At 35.1% G+C, this 20,311-nt stretch overlaps 1 protein-coding gene across 7 annotated transcripts in view; it reads left to right on the top strand.

Moving 5' to 3' along the window:
- Positions 1–20,311, top strand: part of LOC147576023 (uncharacterized) — a 778,516-nt gene that overhangs the window by 491,932 nt on the left and 266,273 nt on the right. For all 7 annotated transcript variants that reach the window (XM_086680162.1, XM_086680159.1, XM_086680161.1 and 4 more), the window contains one exon: positions 1,907–1,964. In XM_086680162.1, coding sequence (XP_086536288.1) covers positions 1,907–1,964 — 58 coding nt within the window. The remainder of the gene's footprint in view (positions 1–1,906; positions 1,965–20,311) is intronic.

The raw sequence follows: 20,311 nt of genomic DNA, 5'->3' as shown, positions 1-20,311 counted from the left end.
TAAAAAATTGTCTTCCCTTTTTGCCTGTCTCTGGACTTTCCAGCAGCTAAAATTGCAGTTGCATTTGCTTTCTTGCCATTCCTCTCTCAGAAGTCAAGGCAAACCAAGAAACTCAGAAAAATTAGCACCGTGTTTGTCATGATCAATTTCAATATCAAGAAGTCTGCTACCTTGTACCAGATTTTCTAACTGGGTAGTGTTGATATACAGAGAGGCCATCAATGTTATGATATTAGAATTTTAGCCAACATATTGAACTTTCATACAGTTTTTCTTTTCTAAGAAGTTTTCAACTGATTCTCTTGAATTTCTAAGATACATATCAGTAGCATTTGTGGTAATGAACATTTTTCCCCTTTTCAATATTTATATTTTTCATTTTTTACATTTATCTGCTTGAAATGGTGATCAATGTGAAATATTAGTGAAGACAATAGTCATTCTTGTTTGTTCTTCTGAACTTGTTTTTAGAATGAGAGCCTACATAATTTATTATTTTAAAAAGTAGTTAATAGTATAAAAATAATACTTAATATATTAATTTTCATAATCACTTTAGGACATATACTTAAGAATGATAACTTTCATGAAATTATTTTTTCTGAAAAATATTATAAATTGCCTCAAGCACACTATAAAATATATGTACACCATAAAAATCATTATCAGTAGCAAAATAAAAACAAAGACCCAAGTAACAACCAACCAATTAAGAAATAGAATATATTCTTTAAAACCCACTCAAATGTCTTTTCATTACCTATATGGTGCATTTTCTGTTTTGCGTTGTTTTCTGATTATAGATTTTTTTATGCTCATTAAAAGTAATTTTTAGGGACGCCTGGGTGGCTTGGTTAAGCATCTGACTCTTGATTTCAGCTCAGGTTATGATATCTCACTTTGTGAGTTTGAGCCCCGTGTCAGGCCCTTTGCTGACAACGTGGAACCTGCTTGGGATTCTGTCTCTCTCTCTCTCTCTCTGCCCCTTCCCTGCCTCTCAAAATAAGTAAACTTAAAAAAAATTTTTTTGAATACTTAAAAGTGTAAAGAATATAATGAACAACGTGTAATTTACCATCTAGCAATCAGTACCCTTAACTTTAGTGTGCTTCCAATGTTTAACATATGTACATATGTTTATGTGTTTACAAGATATAATCATACTATTTTAACTTGGAATTTTAAAAGTTTATGATTGTTTTGCTATTATAAGTATCATTTTTAAATGTTGAATCTGTGAGTATCTCTGATTATTTCCTTATGAAAGTTTGTGATGGTGAAAATAGTGCATTGATGGGTACAAACTTCTTACATATAACAACAATATATTTTGCCATTCATTGTATGCTAATTTCTTACATACAATAGCACCCATGCACTTTTTAAGTGTTTATAAGTCATGTATTCATGTAGTTAATGATTTTTAAAATAATCATTTGACACATTCATATGAATTCCTTGGGGCTTTAGACAAATTATTCTATTTTTCTTCCTTTTCTTTTGAGTTTATTGTCATCTGTGTTTTTACTCAACATTTTTAATTCTCAGTTAATAAGTGTTATCATTTTCTTCTTAAAGATCAGGCAGTGCAAACCAAACTGCAAAATCGAACTCTGCATGTGTAATGGTGCATTCTTGATGCTCTGTTGGTGGTGATGCTGGGTTTTTTAGATCAGACTTTACAAAGTCAAGTGAAATTTTACAGGAGAAATCAAGCCAGGTGCACTGTACTTCCACAGTATTTGTACCAAACATCATACTTGTCTATGTTACAATTCCATCCCACCACTATTTTCTTAAGTCTGACATGCTGAGAATCACAGAACAAAGTTAGAATGACCTATTTATTAAATGTCTGGCTGCTCTAGCTAATGGGGCTTAGAGTCTCCTGCTTTTCTGGTTTCAGCTGCCAGTTCCCAAGCGAGTGATACTGCTGATAAAGTGTGGCTTTGACAGGGAAGAAGGTAAGGGGGCAATATGATTTGGGGAAATATAGAGTTTTAATGCAGAGACTTTTCAGAACTGAAAAAGAAATGCCTTCAGGGCCTCTCTTAAGCCCCACTTAAGTTGATTCCAGGATATCATCACCACTTTCCTCATCAATATGACCATAAGAGCTCAAGAAAAACCAGCCCAAACAGCAATGCAGAACAAACTTTCAAAGAGTTGGAAAATAAGCTTTAGCTCTCAGTTTGGGTACGGGTATGGGTAAATTTATTGAGAGGTTCTTTTGACCTCAAATTTTAATTATTGTACTATTTTTTTTTTTTTCTTGCCTGCCTTCTAGGCACTCTTTGGTTAAGAAATGCAGAGTACATTGAATCCTTGACAGGGGAAAAGAGGTTTAGGAAAACTTAATTTAACCTTCTTAGCTCAGCCCATATCTGGAGATTCTCTATGCACAGATCTTACTTCCACATCAACATGTGCTGTTCTGGCCCATTAGACCTCAGCAAGATACACCAACCTGGGTCAGTCAGTCTTCACATACACCTGAACTCAAATCTCCAGTGTTTGGTTCAATTTTCTGTGCCTTTTCCATGACTGCATTGCATAAGCTTTATTCCTTTTCTGTTGTCTCTGGTTTCCCCCACAAAATCAACTCTAAATTCACCTTTTAAATAATTATTCTCAACAGTTGTTCGGTTTAGCTTCACATGAACGTTAATGTTTCTATGCTTAAGTAATTAACAAGAAGAATTGCGAGCACAGCTCTTTGTGGCTCCCGTGTTGCCCTGGCAGTTTTTTTCTCCCTTGGTGCACATGCAGCCACACACCCTGTTTGGTCTGTGCAGGAGAATGTATACCACCCCACAATTTGTGAAGCTCAGACACCTCATGGGCAAGGACCCCAAGGCTTCTCTTTTTGATCAAGGTTAGCCTGCCATTTTTCCTCAATGCTTTTGTCTCTTCCCACCTCCCCACCATACATAATTTCATGTAAGAATTCAGATTTAGTAAAACAAAAGGCAGGAAGGGGTTTTGCTTTCAATCACTTTGTTTTGTATTGCATTACAAGCCTTCTGTGAGTATATCTTGGAAATGGACATAAAAGGGAAAATGCAAAGAACCCTGAGAAGTGCTTGTAAAAATGAGTAATCAAACCTCTTCCCTTTCTTGGCACATGATTTAATTCCATTTGTGTGTACCTTTACCTCAGTCATTTGGTTAATTTTACATAAGGATTTTGAAAAGGCCTCCACAACAGGACTCAGAAATAACTAGGGCTTCTCTTGATGACTCGACTTCAAGAACAATATACTCAACATATGCAGAATATCTTTTATTTTTAAAGATATGTTAGTGACACACTGGGATTTTTATATTCAACATACAGCAGTTGGACAGAAGTCGAATTGGACATGGCTGCACATATCTGAGTGTGTTTTGTAAAACCTCTTCCCTAGGAACTCTCAACTGAGCTGCTGACATTTCAGCAACCTTTTTAAACACAGAGTTGCAATTTTAAAAGTATTTAAGTCCTGGGGCGCCTGGGTGGCTCAGTCGGTTGAGCGACTGACTTCGGCTCAGGTCTTACACTCACGGTTTGTGAGTTTGAGCCCCACATCGGGCTCTGTGCTGACAGCTCAGAGCCTGAAACCTGCTTCTGATTCTGTGTCTCCCTCTCTTTCTGCCCCTCCCCCACTCATGCTCTGTCTCTCTCTGTCTCAGAAATAAATAAACATTAAAAAAAATTAAAAGTATTTAAGTCCTAGGGGCCCCTGGATGGCTCAGCCCGTTGAGCAGTTGAGCTTCCAACTCTTGATTTTGGATCAGGTCACAATCTCACAGTTCGTGAGTTAGAGCCCCGCATCAGGCTCTGCGCTGACAGCATGGAGCCTGCTTGGGATTCTTTCTCTCCCTCTCTCTCTGCTCTGCCCCTGCTTGCTCTCTGTCTCAAATAAATAAACTTAAAAAAAAATATTTAAATCCTAAATCTAATACTCTTTGCAAAATTCTATTTTTTCATTGATTTACCTAATAAATATCCACAATACAGTACAAAGGACTATAGTAGTAAGTGCAAAGTACAAAGGCAAGTACAAAGCGGTAAGTAAAACAACAGAGCCTGAGTTTTCTAGTCTTTCTGGAGGATCATTTTGGTTTCTTTTGGAGAACGAGAGAATGTAGTTATATTTGGAGCCAGTGAGATGTAATGGAAGGTACCAGAAGACCTAGCTTCATGTGATCAACTATACTTTATATACTTTATTGGATATTAATTACATGTAGGCATTATTTAAAATATGAAATTTCTGTATAAATACAAATTACTTATTCCTAAATCCTAAGGTATTTGGAAACCAGTTCCAGTCTCCATATAATCCAGTCTCCAGTCTTACTCCTAATACTATGTGAATTTCAGTTTTTAATCTGTATCTACCTATAGTTTAGCTCTGATCAAGTATATAAAATAAGTATGCATTATGTACATTTTTTAAACGAACAAGGTTTAAAACTTGAACAACCACACATAACCAATGCTATGGATGTTACCTTAACATAATGTATAGAGTTCCCTCCAAAAGGAGCGTGGACTACATGGAATATTGTTCCCCCTCCCCCTCTCCACTAGATAGCTAGTAAGGTAACAGCAACAAACTTTTCGTTGATGGTTTATTATAGGCTGAGTGCTTAGAAAATGCTTTCTTGCATTATCTTGTTTTTTTTTAAAGCCTGCATATGACACAAGTATCAAAATGTTTTTGTCTGAAATAGTGCTATTGGGGAATATGTTGGGATAGACCCAGGGCTCATGCGTTTTCCCGTCTGTGCAAAACAACAGAGATTGGGGGAAGTGGTAGAAAACATCCTGAACAAATAATGTTAGTAAACAATGCCAAATTTAGAAGGGTATGATGGAAAGGCAAGCATGCCTGGAATATAGCAGAGACGGAAGACTTTGCATTGAACAGCTTAATTTCTCTATATACTGATAAAAATGCATAATAACAAGAAAGAAATTGCTTCTAGAACTCTATGTATTAATTCATCAATTTAACAGATACTTATTAAGGCTTCCGCACCTTACACCTGCTTTAGGTTCTCTTGTGTATCTTTTGGATACAGAATTGAATGAAGAAAAAATATTACTTATATGGAAGACATTTTAATACAAGATTGGAATTAAATGATAATAATATTAGAACACTATGTAAATTTCAAATGTATAATATGAGGACATTTTCTCAGGAAAAAATAGAACACTTGGCAGGGTAACAGCCATGAAAAAAATTCTCTTTAATAAACACGGTGTACTTAATTTCCCATGATTTAACAGAGCTGTGTCATCCGTGTCCCTGGTGGCACAATATTCTATAATTTCTGAATATTTTTGTGACTTATTGTGATAAAGCTAAAATAAAAATATGTGCCGCTCCAAGCACATGTTAACTGATTTTTAAAAATTACTCCTGGTTCCTCCCATTGTTCTAAAATAGGACTTACATATTACATAAAGCTTTAAAAGCTGATACATCCAGGTTGAACAAAGAATCATTGCCAAGAAAAAAGGAAACCCTTTTTACTTTCACAGAAAACAAATGTTAAGATTCTATACAGATGTATCCTTTACATTGGATATTGTATTAGAGCCCTCCTTGCAGGAAATGAAATAGTTTTAGCACTATTAGCATTAGCCTTACTAGATTGGTGTCTTAAAGTTTTAAAATGCATAACCTGAGGGACGCCTGTGTGGCTCAATCTGTTAAGCATCCAACTTCTCACAGTCTGTGAGTTCCATCCCCATGTTGGGTTCTGTGCTGACAGCTCAGAGCCTGGATCCTCTTTCAGATTCTGTGTCTCCCTCTCTCTGCCCCTCCTCCACTCACTCACTCTGTCTCTGTCTCTGTATCTCTCTGTCTCTTTCTCTCTCTCTCAAAAATGAGGGAACATTAAAAAAAATTTTTTAATGCATAACCCGAAAATGAGGTCAATTTTGCATTATAAGAACACATCAAGATCTATGTAAAAGGAGTGTCTATTTGGTGTATTTATTGAGAAAGCACTTTCATACTAACAAATAGCATGTGTATGAATTTTAGATTTTATAGGAGGAAATGGATAATGAACTTAGTTTGTAGTACTGATCAATAAAACTTTAACATTTTAATTCCAGTATAGTTAACATAAAGTGTTATATTAGTTTCCTATGTGCAATATAGTGATTCAGCAATTCTCTACATTACTCAGTGCTCATCATGGTAAGTGTACTCTTTAATCCCCATCACCTGTTTCACCCAACATAGAAATTTAATAATTTTAAATAACATTATTCTTTAAAACCATAATTTAGCAATCTGAGAGGACATTTTAATAATATTAAAATCACCCAGAAATTAATATGTAAATTTTAAACCACAATGAATTACAGATAATAATCACGTATCCACAGCAAAAATTGACAAATGTAGAATATTGCAGATGGGTGCACCTGAGTGACTCAGTTGGTTGAGTGTCTGACTCTTGATTTCTGCTCGAGTGATGGTCTTGTGATTTGTGAGATTGAGCCCTGTGTCAGGCTCTGCATTGGTAGCAGAAAGCCTGCTTAGGATTCTCTCTTTCCCTCTCTTTGCCCCTCACCCACTCATGTGCACACATGTTCTGTCTCTCTGTCTCTCTAAATAAACATTTTTTAAAGGTGGTTTTTTTTTTTTTTTTTTTTTTTTTTTTATTACTTTAAGAGAGAGCACAAGCAGGGGAGGGGAAGAGAGAGAGGGAGACACAGAATCTGAAGAAGGCTCCAGGCTCCGAGCTGTCAACACAGAGCCTGACGCGGGGCTTGAACTTGCAAACTGTGAGATGTTGACCTGAACCGAAAGTTACATGCTTAACCGACTAAGCCACCCAGGTGCCCCTCAGAATAAACAAACATTTAAAAAAATAAAATATTGCTGATAAATGTAAATCCTCTTTGTTATTCTGTTTAGTCCCCCCTTCCTTTTCTTCCTCAAAATAAAATTATTGTGTACTTGTTTTGCATAATTTCGGTCCATGTTTTAAAGCCATTACTGTACACTTTTATCCACAAAAACTTGTCTGTATGTTTTAATTCATGTAATTTTTATAACTTCCCTTTTTCATTTATTCGTATGTTTTTGAGATAAATTCAAGTTAATGCAACACTTGTATTTCATTTACAGTAAAACCTTGGTTTGCGAGCATAATTCGTTCCAGAAACATGCCTGTAATCCAAAGCTCTTGTATATCCAAGCGAATCTCCCCATAAGAAACAGTGGAAACCCAGATAATTCATTCCACAACCCAGAAATATTCATGTAAAAATGATTACAATACTGAAATACTGCAATATAATACAAAAGAATAAAATACAAAATATAAAGAAAAGCAAATTAACCTGTACTTACCTTTGAAAACCTGCATGGCTCCCTCACTTGTGAGGCAGACAAGAGAGAGGAGGGTTATTGTGTAGAATGACTCTCACTATCACTAATGGAATCATTGCCATCTATTGGCTCAATGGAATCTTTTTCTTTTCATGCACCTTTAACAAGGAACCTATCGAATGATGCTTGCTTTTGCCTCCTTTTGAGGATTTTGCAGAAATGTGACATTGCATTGTCCTTAAACAGATTCATCTCTCACACTGCTATAGCCTTATTCAGGTGGTGCTTTTCTACAAAATTTTGCACTGTTTCACACATTTTACGCATCTCCCTATTCTCATTTGAACTGAGGGATTCCTCTGCCTTTTTCTCCTCCTCTGCAGATGAGATGCAGACATAGACTTCCTATAAAATCTTGCAGTTTTGGCCACTTGCATACCTTGTTCGTACTTCCTAATGACTTCCTTCTTAACTTCCACCATAATAATTTCCTTTTTCTTACTGCCTTTCTTTTCAACCTTTTGCTGCATGGGGCCATTGTATGCGCTCACACGGATATTGACTACAGTACCATATTGAACTCTTGTCATATATTCTTTTTAATATAACTGGCAATAAGGCAGCAGAGGAAAGGGTCTATATCTGCAGGCAGCATGACCTGGAATGAAGCAAAGCCTTCCTAAACTTACTCTTGTATGGCAAAGCAAAGGACTGTCCACAGGTGCTTTGAGGTGCCAAAAAATACACTAGTGCCGGTGTGGACACCTTCCAAAGTTCTGAAAAATCACTGGTTTCTGCCAAACACTGCAACCTGAGCATCCTAGCATGGGAGATGATCACCCACAATCCCTCAGAGAGAGAGAGAGAAAAAGGGAGAGAGAGGGAGGGAGGGGAGCCATTGGCTCAGTTGTGATCGTGTGACTTTCAGCATCATGTACTACTTGTATTGCAACACGTTGCTCATTTATCAAGTTAAAGTGTATTAGAAATGTTTGCTTGTGATGCAGAACAATTGCAGAACAAGTTACAATCAAGGCTTTAGTGTATTTAAATTGTTAGGTTTATTCACTTTATGAATATAGCACATTTATCTGTTCCTGCATTGATGTTCCTTTTGCCAGTTAGGTTTGCAGTGTGTTTTGCAAGAAATATTTCATCAGGTTGAGGAATTACTCTTCTATTCCTATTTTTCTGAGAGTAGTTTGCAATCATAAGCATCCCTTAAATTTATATATACACACATACACACACACACACACATATATGTACACACACACATCCAGTTTTGGGCTTTTTAAATTATGTTACTTTATTATTGTAACAAAGAAAACCAGAAGTTAGCTCAAATACAAGCACCATTAATGGTCATTTTCAGTCTCATATACCAAAAACTATTAATAAGTACTATCTTTATGTAACACATTTCCCAAAATATATCTTAATTAAAAATAAATAGCATTTTGAGATATAATTTACATACCATAAAGTTCACTCATTTAAAGTGATTTTAAATGCTTTTTAATATATTTACAGAGTAGTGTATAACCATCACTATAGTAATTTTAGATCATTTTTATCACTCCCCAAGTCATTTTGTATCCAATAACAAACATTTTAATTTGTTTAAATTAAACAAGTTCTTCCTTTTCCACCCACACAATTCCCACCCAGCCCTAAGCAACCACTAATATACTTTGTTTCTATAAATCTGTCCATTCTGGACATTTCACATAAACAGTATCATATAACATGTAATTGTGATTGTCTTTTTTGCCTATCACATTTTATGTTTTTGAGATTCATTCCTGTTGGAGCATGTCTTGGTACTTCATTATCTGCCCATTATTATGACATGCCACATGTTGTGCATTTATTCATCCATTCATGAACATTTGGGTTGTTTCTCCCTTTTTTCTGTTGTCATTAAGGTTGCTGTGAACATTTGTGTATAGGTTTTTGCATGGACATATATCTTCAATGCTTTTGAGTAGGGAGCTAGTGGAATTGGAGGGTCATATGGTAACTCTATATTTAACATTTTGAGGAATGGTCAAACTGCTTTCCAAAAGGCTGCACCAGTTTACATTCCTACCAACAATGTATGAGTGTTCCAATTTCTCCCCATCCTTATCAAAACTTATCGTTGTCTGTCTTTTTTTATTAGGAGCCATCTTCGTATTTGTGCAGGAGTATCTCATTTTGTTTTCTCTAATGACTGATGGTATTGAGTATCTTCATGTGCTCATTTGTCATTTTAAAATCTTCTTTGCAGAAATGTCTATTCGGATCCTTTGACGATTTTTAATTGAATGATTTTTATTATTGATTTTTAAAAAATAAATGTATCCTAGATGTAATTATTTTATTAGGTATATGATTTCAAATAATTTTCCCATTCTGTGGGTTGTCTTTTCACTTTCTTGATGTATTCTTTAAAGCACAAACATTTTCGGGACCTGAGTGGGCTCAGTCTGTTAAGTGTCTGACTTTTGATTTGGGCTCAGGTCATGATCTCACAGTGCCTGGGATTGAACCTCGTGTCGGGCTCTGTGCCGACAGCATGGAGCCTGTTTGGGATTCTCTTTCTCTCCCGATGCCCTTCTCCTCCTCTTGTGCGTGTGCGTGTGTGCGTGCGCACTTGCTCTCTCTCTCTCTCTCTCTCTCTCTCTCTCTCAAAATAAACATTTAAAAACATAAAGCACATTTTTAAATTTTAATTAAGCCCAACTTAACAATCTTAGAACTTTTGCTATTGGTGTTATAATGAAGATATCCTTATCTAATGAATAAAATCATGATTTACTCCTTCGTATTCTTCTAAAAGTTTTATAGCTTTACTGTTACATTTAAGTTTATGATACAGTTTGAGTTAATTTTTGTGTGTAGTGTGAGACAAGGGATAAAATTGATTCTTTTTATGTGAACATGAATTTGTCCCATAAAATTGTTTTTTTCTTGTATCTTAACATCCTATTCTCTTTCTGTGGTTGTCATAATTTATTTTCTTAAATTTTAGTAAGGTGAATTACATCAATTTTTCCGGTATTGTACCATCCTTATAATTCTGTTATGAATTTAACTTGGTCATAATACTTTATTTTAAATACACTACTGAATCTCATTTGTTAATATTTTATTTAGATTTGTTTCAACTTTGTTAATAAGTAAAGTTATTCTGTTATAATGAAAATATCCATTTCTTTTATATTCCTTAGCCTCTTCTGACATCAAATATACCAGCTTATGAAATGAGATGGACAGTTTCCTTATTTTTCTACTCTTAGATCATTTTTACTTAGGAAGATTCAATAAAATGTTATTTGAACATAATGACATTCCTCTATGTCTATGTGTGTGTCTGCCCACCTGCACATTGAGTTATAGGAGAATAAGAAAGGATTTTTGAAAATAAAATAACTATTAAAATAATTTTCACATTTTTTATTAATTCAGTTTTTGCTCTTTATGTTTTAATAAAACCTGTTCTATTCAATCTATTTTTAAACTTATTAAGCTACTTTTATGTTTCAGAATCTCTGCAGTGGTCAGTCTACACAGTTTTGGATTCCATTTTCATTCACAATATTTTCTTTATATCAATTCTGTTTCTTTAGACTTGCTCGGTGTTTGTAATTTTCAGTCTTTTTCACAAACCATATTTTCTCCTTATGTTCACTTCCATTTTTTATTTTTATGATTTTATTTGATTCCTACAATTTTTTTTCTATTTTGTATTATAAGTCCTCCTCTTTTCTTTATTATTTTCTTTCTACTTTTTGAATTGGAGATAAGGTGGGTGATGAATGTACCTCTTTTTCAGTCTTCTTTAACTGATTGTTTTAAATGCTGTACTGTTTCCTTTTTTCTTATTATTACTTAATTTAATGCTGAAATTTCTGTGTTGCTTTAGCAGCAAGTTGCATGTTTTAGCACATGTGACTTTTGTGACTGTTTAAAAAGGAGTATTTTATAGCTTCTATTACACTTCTTAAGCCATGGAATCACTAAGGTTTCCTTTTTTTAGTCCCTTTTTATATAGGGATTAGCTTATCATTTAATTGAAGATTTCTAACTTATTTCATTATGATAAAAAATAATGTAGTCAGGGGACACCTGGGTGGCTCAGTAGGTTAAACATCCATCTGTTGGTTTTGGCTCAGATAATGATCCCACAGTTTGTGAGTTTGAGCCCTACATCAGGCTCTGAGCTGGCAGCGTGGAGCCTGCTTGAGTTTCTCTCTCTCTCCCTCTCTCCCTCTCTCCCTGTCCTTCCCTGACTTGTGCTGTCTCTCTCTCTCTCAAAGTAAATAAATAAAATTTAAACAAAAAATTTTTTAAATGTAGTCAGTATAGTGTTGATTCTTTGAAATTGGTTGAGACTTTATTGGTAACCTGATAAGTCAACATTTTTTAATGTTACATTTGTCTTTGAAAAATGTGTTTATTCTTTAACATTTTTTATTATCTAAATTTATTTAATTTTTCTTTGCAAATCAATCCCCATAGTTTCTGTAGTTTCAAATTTTATAAGTCTGTGAACCAGTGTGGCTTCAGCTTTTAAATTTTGTTCTAATTCTGAGATTCCTCTTCATTTATAACACTTGGCACGTCCAACTTTTAATTCTTGATGCTACTTTCTACACCAAAATATCTTATTCTAATTATGCAGAAGTATTACATGTTTGGAGACAGAAGGATGAACAACCAGCTCATTTTTTTTTTTTTCAAATTTACCAGGAGTCCATGAGAGTAAATCTTAAAGTTTTCAACATAAGGCCATTTTTAAAAAATGACCCAGTCCGAATAATTAATTCAGACAAAAGTTGCCTTTAACTTTGATGAACAAAGATTCTAATACTTTTATAGATATTATAGATACACAAAAAGGAATACTTATCAATTAATTTTAAGGAAATAGCATACCGCTTTAAATAATACAAAAATAACACAAAATAGGCATGAATAAAACATTTCTCATTATTTTATAGATCAAGTTTCTGTATAACAGTGAGCTAAAGATTTTTTTTTAAAACACCATAACCAAGTAGTGTTTATTCAATAAAGAAATTTGCAGATGGTTTAACTTGGAAATCTGGTAACACCTAATGATATTTTAATATATCTAGAAGAAAACAAATATATGGTTTTGCAGTGAAAACACCAAAGTAAAAATAAAGATATTTTACCCAAAGTAAAATATCTATTTCTGCAAATACTACTAAGATAAGAATGACACTCCTTTTAGACAATAAATGTCACTCTGAAACCATAATAATAATAAAGATAAAAATTATATCATCACTTTAATGCTGGAAACATCTCCATTAAATCAGGTCCATAACATGTCTTACGTAAACCACTCTTTAAGAGATTTCTGGAAATTGTAATCAATCCACTTTACAAAGTAGTAGGAGATGAAAGTATATAATTGGAAAAGACTAGGAAATTCATCATTATTTACAGATTATATGGCTCTGCCATGGAAACCTAAGAGCATAAAATGAAAAAATTATTATTATTATTATTTGATTCCTATTATTGTTTAAGCATACTCCACACCCAGCGTAGAGCCCAACACAAAGCTTGAACTCACAACCCTGAGATCAAGACCTGAGCTGAGATCAAGAGTTGGATGCTTACCTGATTGAGCCACGCAGGTGTCCTAAAATGACAAAAATTATTAACCACAATAAGAAATTTCAGTAAGATGTCAGCTTATAAGTGAAGAACACAAAACCACTTTCTGTGTGTACCGGTAATGAGTGATAAAAAAATGAAAAGAAAAGACAATCATAATGACTATATGAAGAAAGCAAACAAATTGCTAACTCATGTAATGAAAAGATGTAGACTTAGAAAACATAATGTAAGATATAAATTCTCATCAAACTTATCTATGAAAACTATATCAGGATTCTTTTTTCTTTTTTAGGAACCAACAGTTCTAAAGTTCATTTTTAAAAATAAATGCTGTAGAATAATCATATATCAAGTTAATAATATAATAATGAAGTGTGAGCTGTTCTCACAGATTTTAAACCCCATCGGGATTTTCTGGTCTTATGTACTTTCAGCACATTGATTCCCCCCACATACTGTTACCCTTAAACTGCATTTCAAGGGCCAAATTCACACTCCTGTAACAGTGGTCTAACTAAAGCCATGGTCCACTATGCAGAGGTATCTATTAAACAAACTCTACCAGTATCAACCTCTTGGACAGTAGTGTTTGTGCAGTTATTAGGATAATTTATTTGATTTCTTGAATTATTTAAAAAACTTACGTGAAGTGCAAAAAGTTCTGTCTCAAAACCTTAAATCACTGGATGTAGAGAAAATAAATATTCTTTGACCTTGTGAAACCTGGACATCTCATACTCCTGGTAGTTAGCTCGATGTACCATTTTTTCATAAAGATCCAAATTCAAGAACAAATTGCTGGAAGGGGTCTTTGCATATCCTGAGCTCTGGTAGTTAGGGTAAAGCTGGGTTTCATAGCTCTCTCACTTCTGGTACCTTTTCACTTGCTTATCTTCTACAATACAAGATAAGCTCATTGAGAATAGTCACCTTTTTTTATCTACATCTTTCTTTAAGATGCTTGTAGATCAGGGTGCCTGGGTGGCTCACTCGGTTGAGTGTCAGACTCTTGATTTCAGTTCAGGTCATGATTTTCTGGTTTGTGAGATGGGAGCCCTGTGTTGGGCTCCATACTGACAGCACATAGGACCTGCTTGGGATTCTCTCTCTCCCTGTCTCTCTGCCCCCCCCCCCCCCCCCGCTTGCATGCTCTCTAAATAAATACATACATACATAAGATGGCTCCTATATCAATGCCAGACACACAGAATGTGCTTACTGAATACATGCAGGGATATGGGAAAAGGAACACACATTTCTCATATATCTCACATGGTACCACAGCATGCCCAGATCTGGTAATGATGTGAAAATGGAGGTGGAAGGGAGAGGCAAATGAGTAGGTGAGAAGAAGGGGCATTGAAGTCCTTCTCTGTGAAAGGGGACATATCAGCTCTCTCAGTCTTGTCTCCCTTTTCCTAGATCAAGGACAGGAAAGCAGCACCCACAGGAAAACCTAGAAGTTGGTCAAGAGGCTGCTTACTAACATAGAGCATCACAGCTTCAAGGCAATCATCAAAAGCAATTCTGGAGCATTCACAACAAATCACAACATCCAGTATCTCTTCCTGCTAGCACTGGTGGTGGCCACATGAAGGCATTGGGGGGGATTCCCTGCCCATGGAGCATGGCTCAGTGCCCTGTAGCCTGTAGTCTTGTGATTCCTGCTGACAGAGGTTATGTCTGTGTGTATTTGTGACTTCACCTGAGAGTTCTGCTGTGATTGGGAAGGGCTGGAAACAGAAAGCCAGCACTTTATCTGGCCGAAGGGGCAAGGTTTAGATAGTTTCTGATTTTTCTGCTTTTATAAAATATTGTTCCTCCCAACTTCTCTAGCCTCGGAAAGCACCTGTTATGCTTCCCTAGAGCTGGCCATTTTTTTTTCTGCTTTACAAATGGAAATACAGTTCCCTTTGGGCTTCAGAGTCTACATTTGTAGGGAAATTTCCAGCTTGTTTTCCTCTTCTCAGTTTCCATTTCAAAATGTCTCAGCAAGTTTTTCTCCAAGCAAGCTGTGTGTAAATGAATGTGTGGGAACATTCACTACAAATTAGAGCTCAGAGTACACATCTGAGAAGAATGCAGAGGAAATCCTCTAGGGTGAAGGCAAGAGCAGGCTGAGACAGGCTCTAAAGATTAAGACCTGCAAACATGTCATTATCACACTCTGGGCTGGCCCTGCTGAGCTCCACTCAAAGACTGAATATACATTCAAATTGGTAGAAGGGCTTTCCTACTAGGAAGAGATTTCGAACTACAGGGGTCCAGTTTCTGCCTGGGTTCCTTTATGTTCTGCACCAGCTGGTTAGCTCCAGTAGCACTTTCTCCTATCTCACCATCCTTGTTAACACATTGAGGGGAAGGGTTTTTGTAAAGTCTTCTTTTAGAATGTTAGCATAATAAACCAATGAAGGGGAGTTGATTTATAGGATATTAGGGCAGAATTAAAAAAGTGAAAAAAATTTTAATGTTTATTATTTTGAGAGAGAGAGAAAGAGGGAAAGAGAGAGAATAAGAGCCCCATGTGGGGCTCGATCCCATGAACCCTGCGATTATGACCTGATCTGAAACCAAGAGTTGGGTGCTCAACGTACTGAGCCACACAGGTGCCCATTAAATTTGATTTTTATACCATGTGGTGTAACACTTTCAAGTAATTTAGGTAATTGCAAAAAGGAAGGAAAACTGTTGCTACTCTATCACCTGTTACAACTTTTCTTACATCATGGTGAATTTTATTTTGTTGATTTCTGGATCATAAAAGTAAACTATTATATACATTTATTGTTGAGTGTTAAAAGTGTCTATTTTGGATAACCGTCCTTAATTAGGTGTGTTTGTGCTTTGTCTTCTCAATTTCCTTGCTTTGTCTTAACAGAAGCAGACATTTTTAATTTTAATGGACTTCAGCTTCTCAGTTATTTTTTTCATGAATTATGTCTTTAATGTTATCTCTAAAAAGGCACTACCATACCCAAGGTTATGTAGATTTTCTCCTATGCTATCTTTTAAAAAATTTTTTTTAACATTTATTTATCATTGAGAGACAGAGAGCATGAGCAGGGGAGGGGCAGAGAGATGGGGAGACACAGAATCTGAAGCAGGCTCCAGGCTCTGAGCTGTCAGAGCAGAGCCTGATGTGGGGCTTGAACTCACAAACCATGAGATCATGACCTGAACCAAAGTCGGTCACCTAACCAACTGAGCCAACCAGGTTCCCCTCTCCTATGGTATCTTTTTTTTTTTTTTTCCAACGTTTTTTTAATTTATTTATGGGACAGACAGAGACAGAGCATGAACGGGGGAGGGGCAGAGAGAGAGGGAGACACAGAATCGGAAACAGGCTCCAGGCTCCGAGCCATCAGCCCAGAGCCTGACGCGGGGCTCGAACTCACGGACCGTGAGATCGTGACCTGGCTGAAGTCGGACGCTTAACCGACTGCGCCACCCAGGCGCCCCTCCTATGGTATCTTTTAGGAGTTTTATGCTTTTGCTTCAGAATCATTTTGTTGATATACATAAAATCATTTGAAGGGATTTCGATTGGGATTGCATCGAATCTGTAAAACAATTTGATAAGAACTGACTTCTTGACAATATTGAGTTTTCTTATCCATGAATGTGGATTATCTACTTGACCCTTCAATTTTGTTTGTCACAGTTTTGTAGTTTATGTCACATAGACCTTGTACAAATTTTCTTAGATTTATACTTAAGTATTTCAGCTTTTTGGAGGCTGATTTAAATGTTTTTTTTTTTGCTTTTTTAGACTATTGATGTGATGAATTACTATTAATTGAATTTTTGCATATTGAACTAATCTTGCAAACCCAGATTAAATTCTGCTTGGTTATGGATTACAATTATTTCTATACTTTTTGGATTTGACTTGCTGTTGTTGAGGATTTTTGCATCTATGTTCATGAGACATCTTGGTCTATAGTCTTCTTTTCTCATAATGTCTTTGGTCTTATTATGAAGATTATAATAGCCTCATAAAATGAGTTAGAAAGTATTCCCTCTGTTTCTATCCTCTGAAAGAGATAGTAGAGAATTGATATAATCTCTTCCTTACATATTTGGTAAAATTCACCAGTGAGCCCACCTGGGCCTCATACTTTCTGTTTTGGAAGATTACTGTTTCAATTTCTGTAATAGATTTAAGACCCAATCAGATTGCCTTATTTCTTTTTATATGATCTTTGGCAAATTATGCCTTTCAAGGAATTGATCTATCTAGATTATCAAATTTGTTGGCTTATAGTTATTCACACTATTTTTTGTTATCTTTCTAATTTCCATGGGAACTTTAGTGATAGCCCTTTTGTCATTTCTGATATAAGTAATTTGTGTCCTCTTTTTTCTTAGTTATCTTGGCTAGATAGCTTATCAACCTTATTAGTCTCTTCAAAAAATTAGTATTTGGTTTCATTGATTTCCTCTACTGATTTCCTATTTTCTGTTTCACTTATTTCTTTTCTAATTTTTATTATTTCTTTTCTTTTGCTTATTTTGGTTTTAAGTTGATCTTCTTTTTCTAGTTTCTGAAGGCAGAAATTTAGATGACTGATTTGAAAAATTTCTTCTTTTCTATCATATGCATTCAATGCTGTAAATTTCCCTCTAAGCACTGCTTTGGCTACATTCCACAAATTTTAATAAGTTGTATTTTCATTTTCATTTAGTTCAAAATATTTTAAATTTCTCTTGAGATTCTTATTTGATCTGTTAGTTAGAAGTAGCCCATGCATTTTAAGATTTTTCAGTCTTCTTCTGTTACTGATTTCTAGTTTACTTTTCTTGTGGTCTAAGATCAGACATTGTATGATTTCTATAGTTTTAAATTTGTTAAGGGGTGTTTTATGGCCCAGGATGTGGTCTGTATTGCTGAATGTTCTATGTGAGCTTGAGTAAACTGTTTACTCTGCTGTTGTTGGACTGATTAGTCTACAGATGTTCATTACATCCAGTTGAGTGATGGTGGTGTGGAGTTCAAATATATCCTTACTGATTTTTTACTTCATGATCCTGTTCATTTCTGATAGAGGAATGTTAAGGTCACCAACACTGAGAATGGATTCATCTATTTCTCCTCACAGTTCTATCAATTTTTTTGCCTCACACAGTTTGATGCTCTGTTGTTAGGTTCATGCCCTTTAAGAATTATGTCTTCCTGGAGAGTTGACCCTTTTATCAGTAAGTATATACCTGATAATTTTCCTTGGTTTGATTCCTGCTCGGTCTGAAATCAATATAGCTACTTCTGCTTTGTTTTAATTAGTGTTAGCATGGTATATTTTTCTTCGTTTACTTTTAAGCTATATATTTCTTTATATTTAAAGCAAGTTTTATATAAGCAACATGTAGTTCTGTCTTGTTTTTTAATCTACCCTGACATCTGTCTTTTAATTGGTGCATTTAGAGCATTGGCATTCAATTGGCATTATTGATCTAGTTGGATTAATATTTACCATATTTACTGTTCTCTGTTATTTGTCCTTGTTCTTTGTTATTTTTGTCTCTTCTTTTTTCTGCCTTTGTGGTTTTAATTGAACATATATAATTTCATTGTCTCTCCTTTCTTAGAATATCAATAATACTTTATTTTTCCTTTTTTAGTGATTGACCTTGAGTTTGCAATATACATACACAACTAATCAAGTCCACTTTCAGTTACCACTATACCACTGTACAAGTATTATGGATACCTTACAATAACAAAATAATCCTAATTCTTTCTTTCCATTTCTCGTATCATTGCTGCAATTCATTTCCTTAGTTGTAAGTATATATGTGTGTATATATAAATAAATATATATGATATATGCATGTGTACACATAATCTAAAATTATGTTGGTATTATTTTGAACAAACTGTTATTTATTAGATCATTAGTAAGAAAAAAGTTTTTTTTTTTGGTTGTTGTTTTACTTTTACTTATTCCTTTTTCACTAGTCCCCCATTCTTTATGGGTATCTGAGTTTCTGACCCATATTCTTTCCCTCTAAACAACTTCTTTTAGCATTCTTCCAAAGAAATAAATTTCCTCATTTTTTATTTATCTGAGAAAGTATTTATCTTTTAATTTTGAAGGATAATGTTGCAGAGTATAGAATTCTAGGTTAATGGGTATTTTTCTCTCAACACTTTATTTTTATTTTTTTAATTTTTTTCAACGTTTATTTATTTTTGGGACAGAGAGAGACAGAGCATGAACGGGGGAGGGGCAGAGAGAGGGGGAGACACAGAATCGGAAACAGGCTCCAGGCTCTGAGCCATCAGCCCAGAGCCTGACGCGGTGCTCGAACTCCCAGACCGCGAGATCGTGACCTGGCTGAAGTCGGACGCTTAACCGACTGCGCCACCCAGGCGCCCCTCTCAACACTTTATATATTTTATTCTGCTCTTTCCTATTGCATGGTTTCTGAGGAGAAATCAGATATCAGGTATAATTTTTATCTTCCTTTATAGATAAGGTGCTTTTTTTCCCAGTGGAATCCTTTAGGATTTTGTCTTTTTCTTTGATTTTCTGTAGTTTAAAAATTATATGCCTACATGTAGCCCTTTTTTTTTTTTTTTTTTTTGGCATTTTTTCTCACTATTATCTGAGCCCCATGAATCTGAGGTAGGTGTCTGGCATTAATTTGATGAAATTCTCAGTTATTATTTCAAATATTTCTTCTGTTCTTTTCTTTCTCTTTTTCTTGTATTTTCATTCTGTGTATGTTACACGTTTTATAATTGTACTATAGTCCTTGGATATTCTTTTAGTGCTTTTTCTCATTGCTTTTCAGGTTTTGAGGATTCTATTAATATATTCTCTAGCTCAGAGATTCTTTCCTCAACTGTGTCTAGTATGCTAATATGATCATCAAAAGAATTCTTCATTTTTATTATAGTGTTTTTTATTTCTAGCATTTTTTTTTAAGTTGGAAAAGATTGGGTAGAATGGGTTGGAGTTGGGTATTTCCCTTTCCTGGTTAGTTAGACTCTGAGAGTAATGCAGCATTTCAGGTTCTAGTTGACTAGTTTCCCCTGAAGGCAGGCCTTGTAAAGAAAAACAGAGTGATCTGCTATATTTTAATATGGTTTCTTTCCCCTCCCACTGCCAGAAGCTGGAAGGGATTTTCCTCTGATATTTATTTTGTAAATGTGTTTGACCTCCTGGAGATAAATCTCACAATATTGTGGTGGTTCTCCTATGACAATTTCCTCCCAGAGTTTTAAACTCTCAGTTTTGTCTGTACTGAGCCTCCAGCATTTGTCAATTACAGTTAAGATTTTCCCATTGTGGCACTGGTTTCTGCAGTGGTTTTTGCTGCTG

This window comes from Puma concolor, chromosome D2 (assembly GCF_028749965.1).
Source record: "Puma concolor isolate L17-30 chromosome D2, mPumCon1.1.hap2, whole genome shotgun sequence".
NCBI classification, from domain to species: Eukaryota; Metazoa; Chordata; class Mammalia; order Carnivora; family Felidae; genus Puma; species Puma concolor.
The sequence above is the reverse complement of the archived record's forward strand: the minus strand, read 5'-3'. Positions and strand labels throughout refer to the sequence as shown.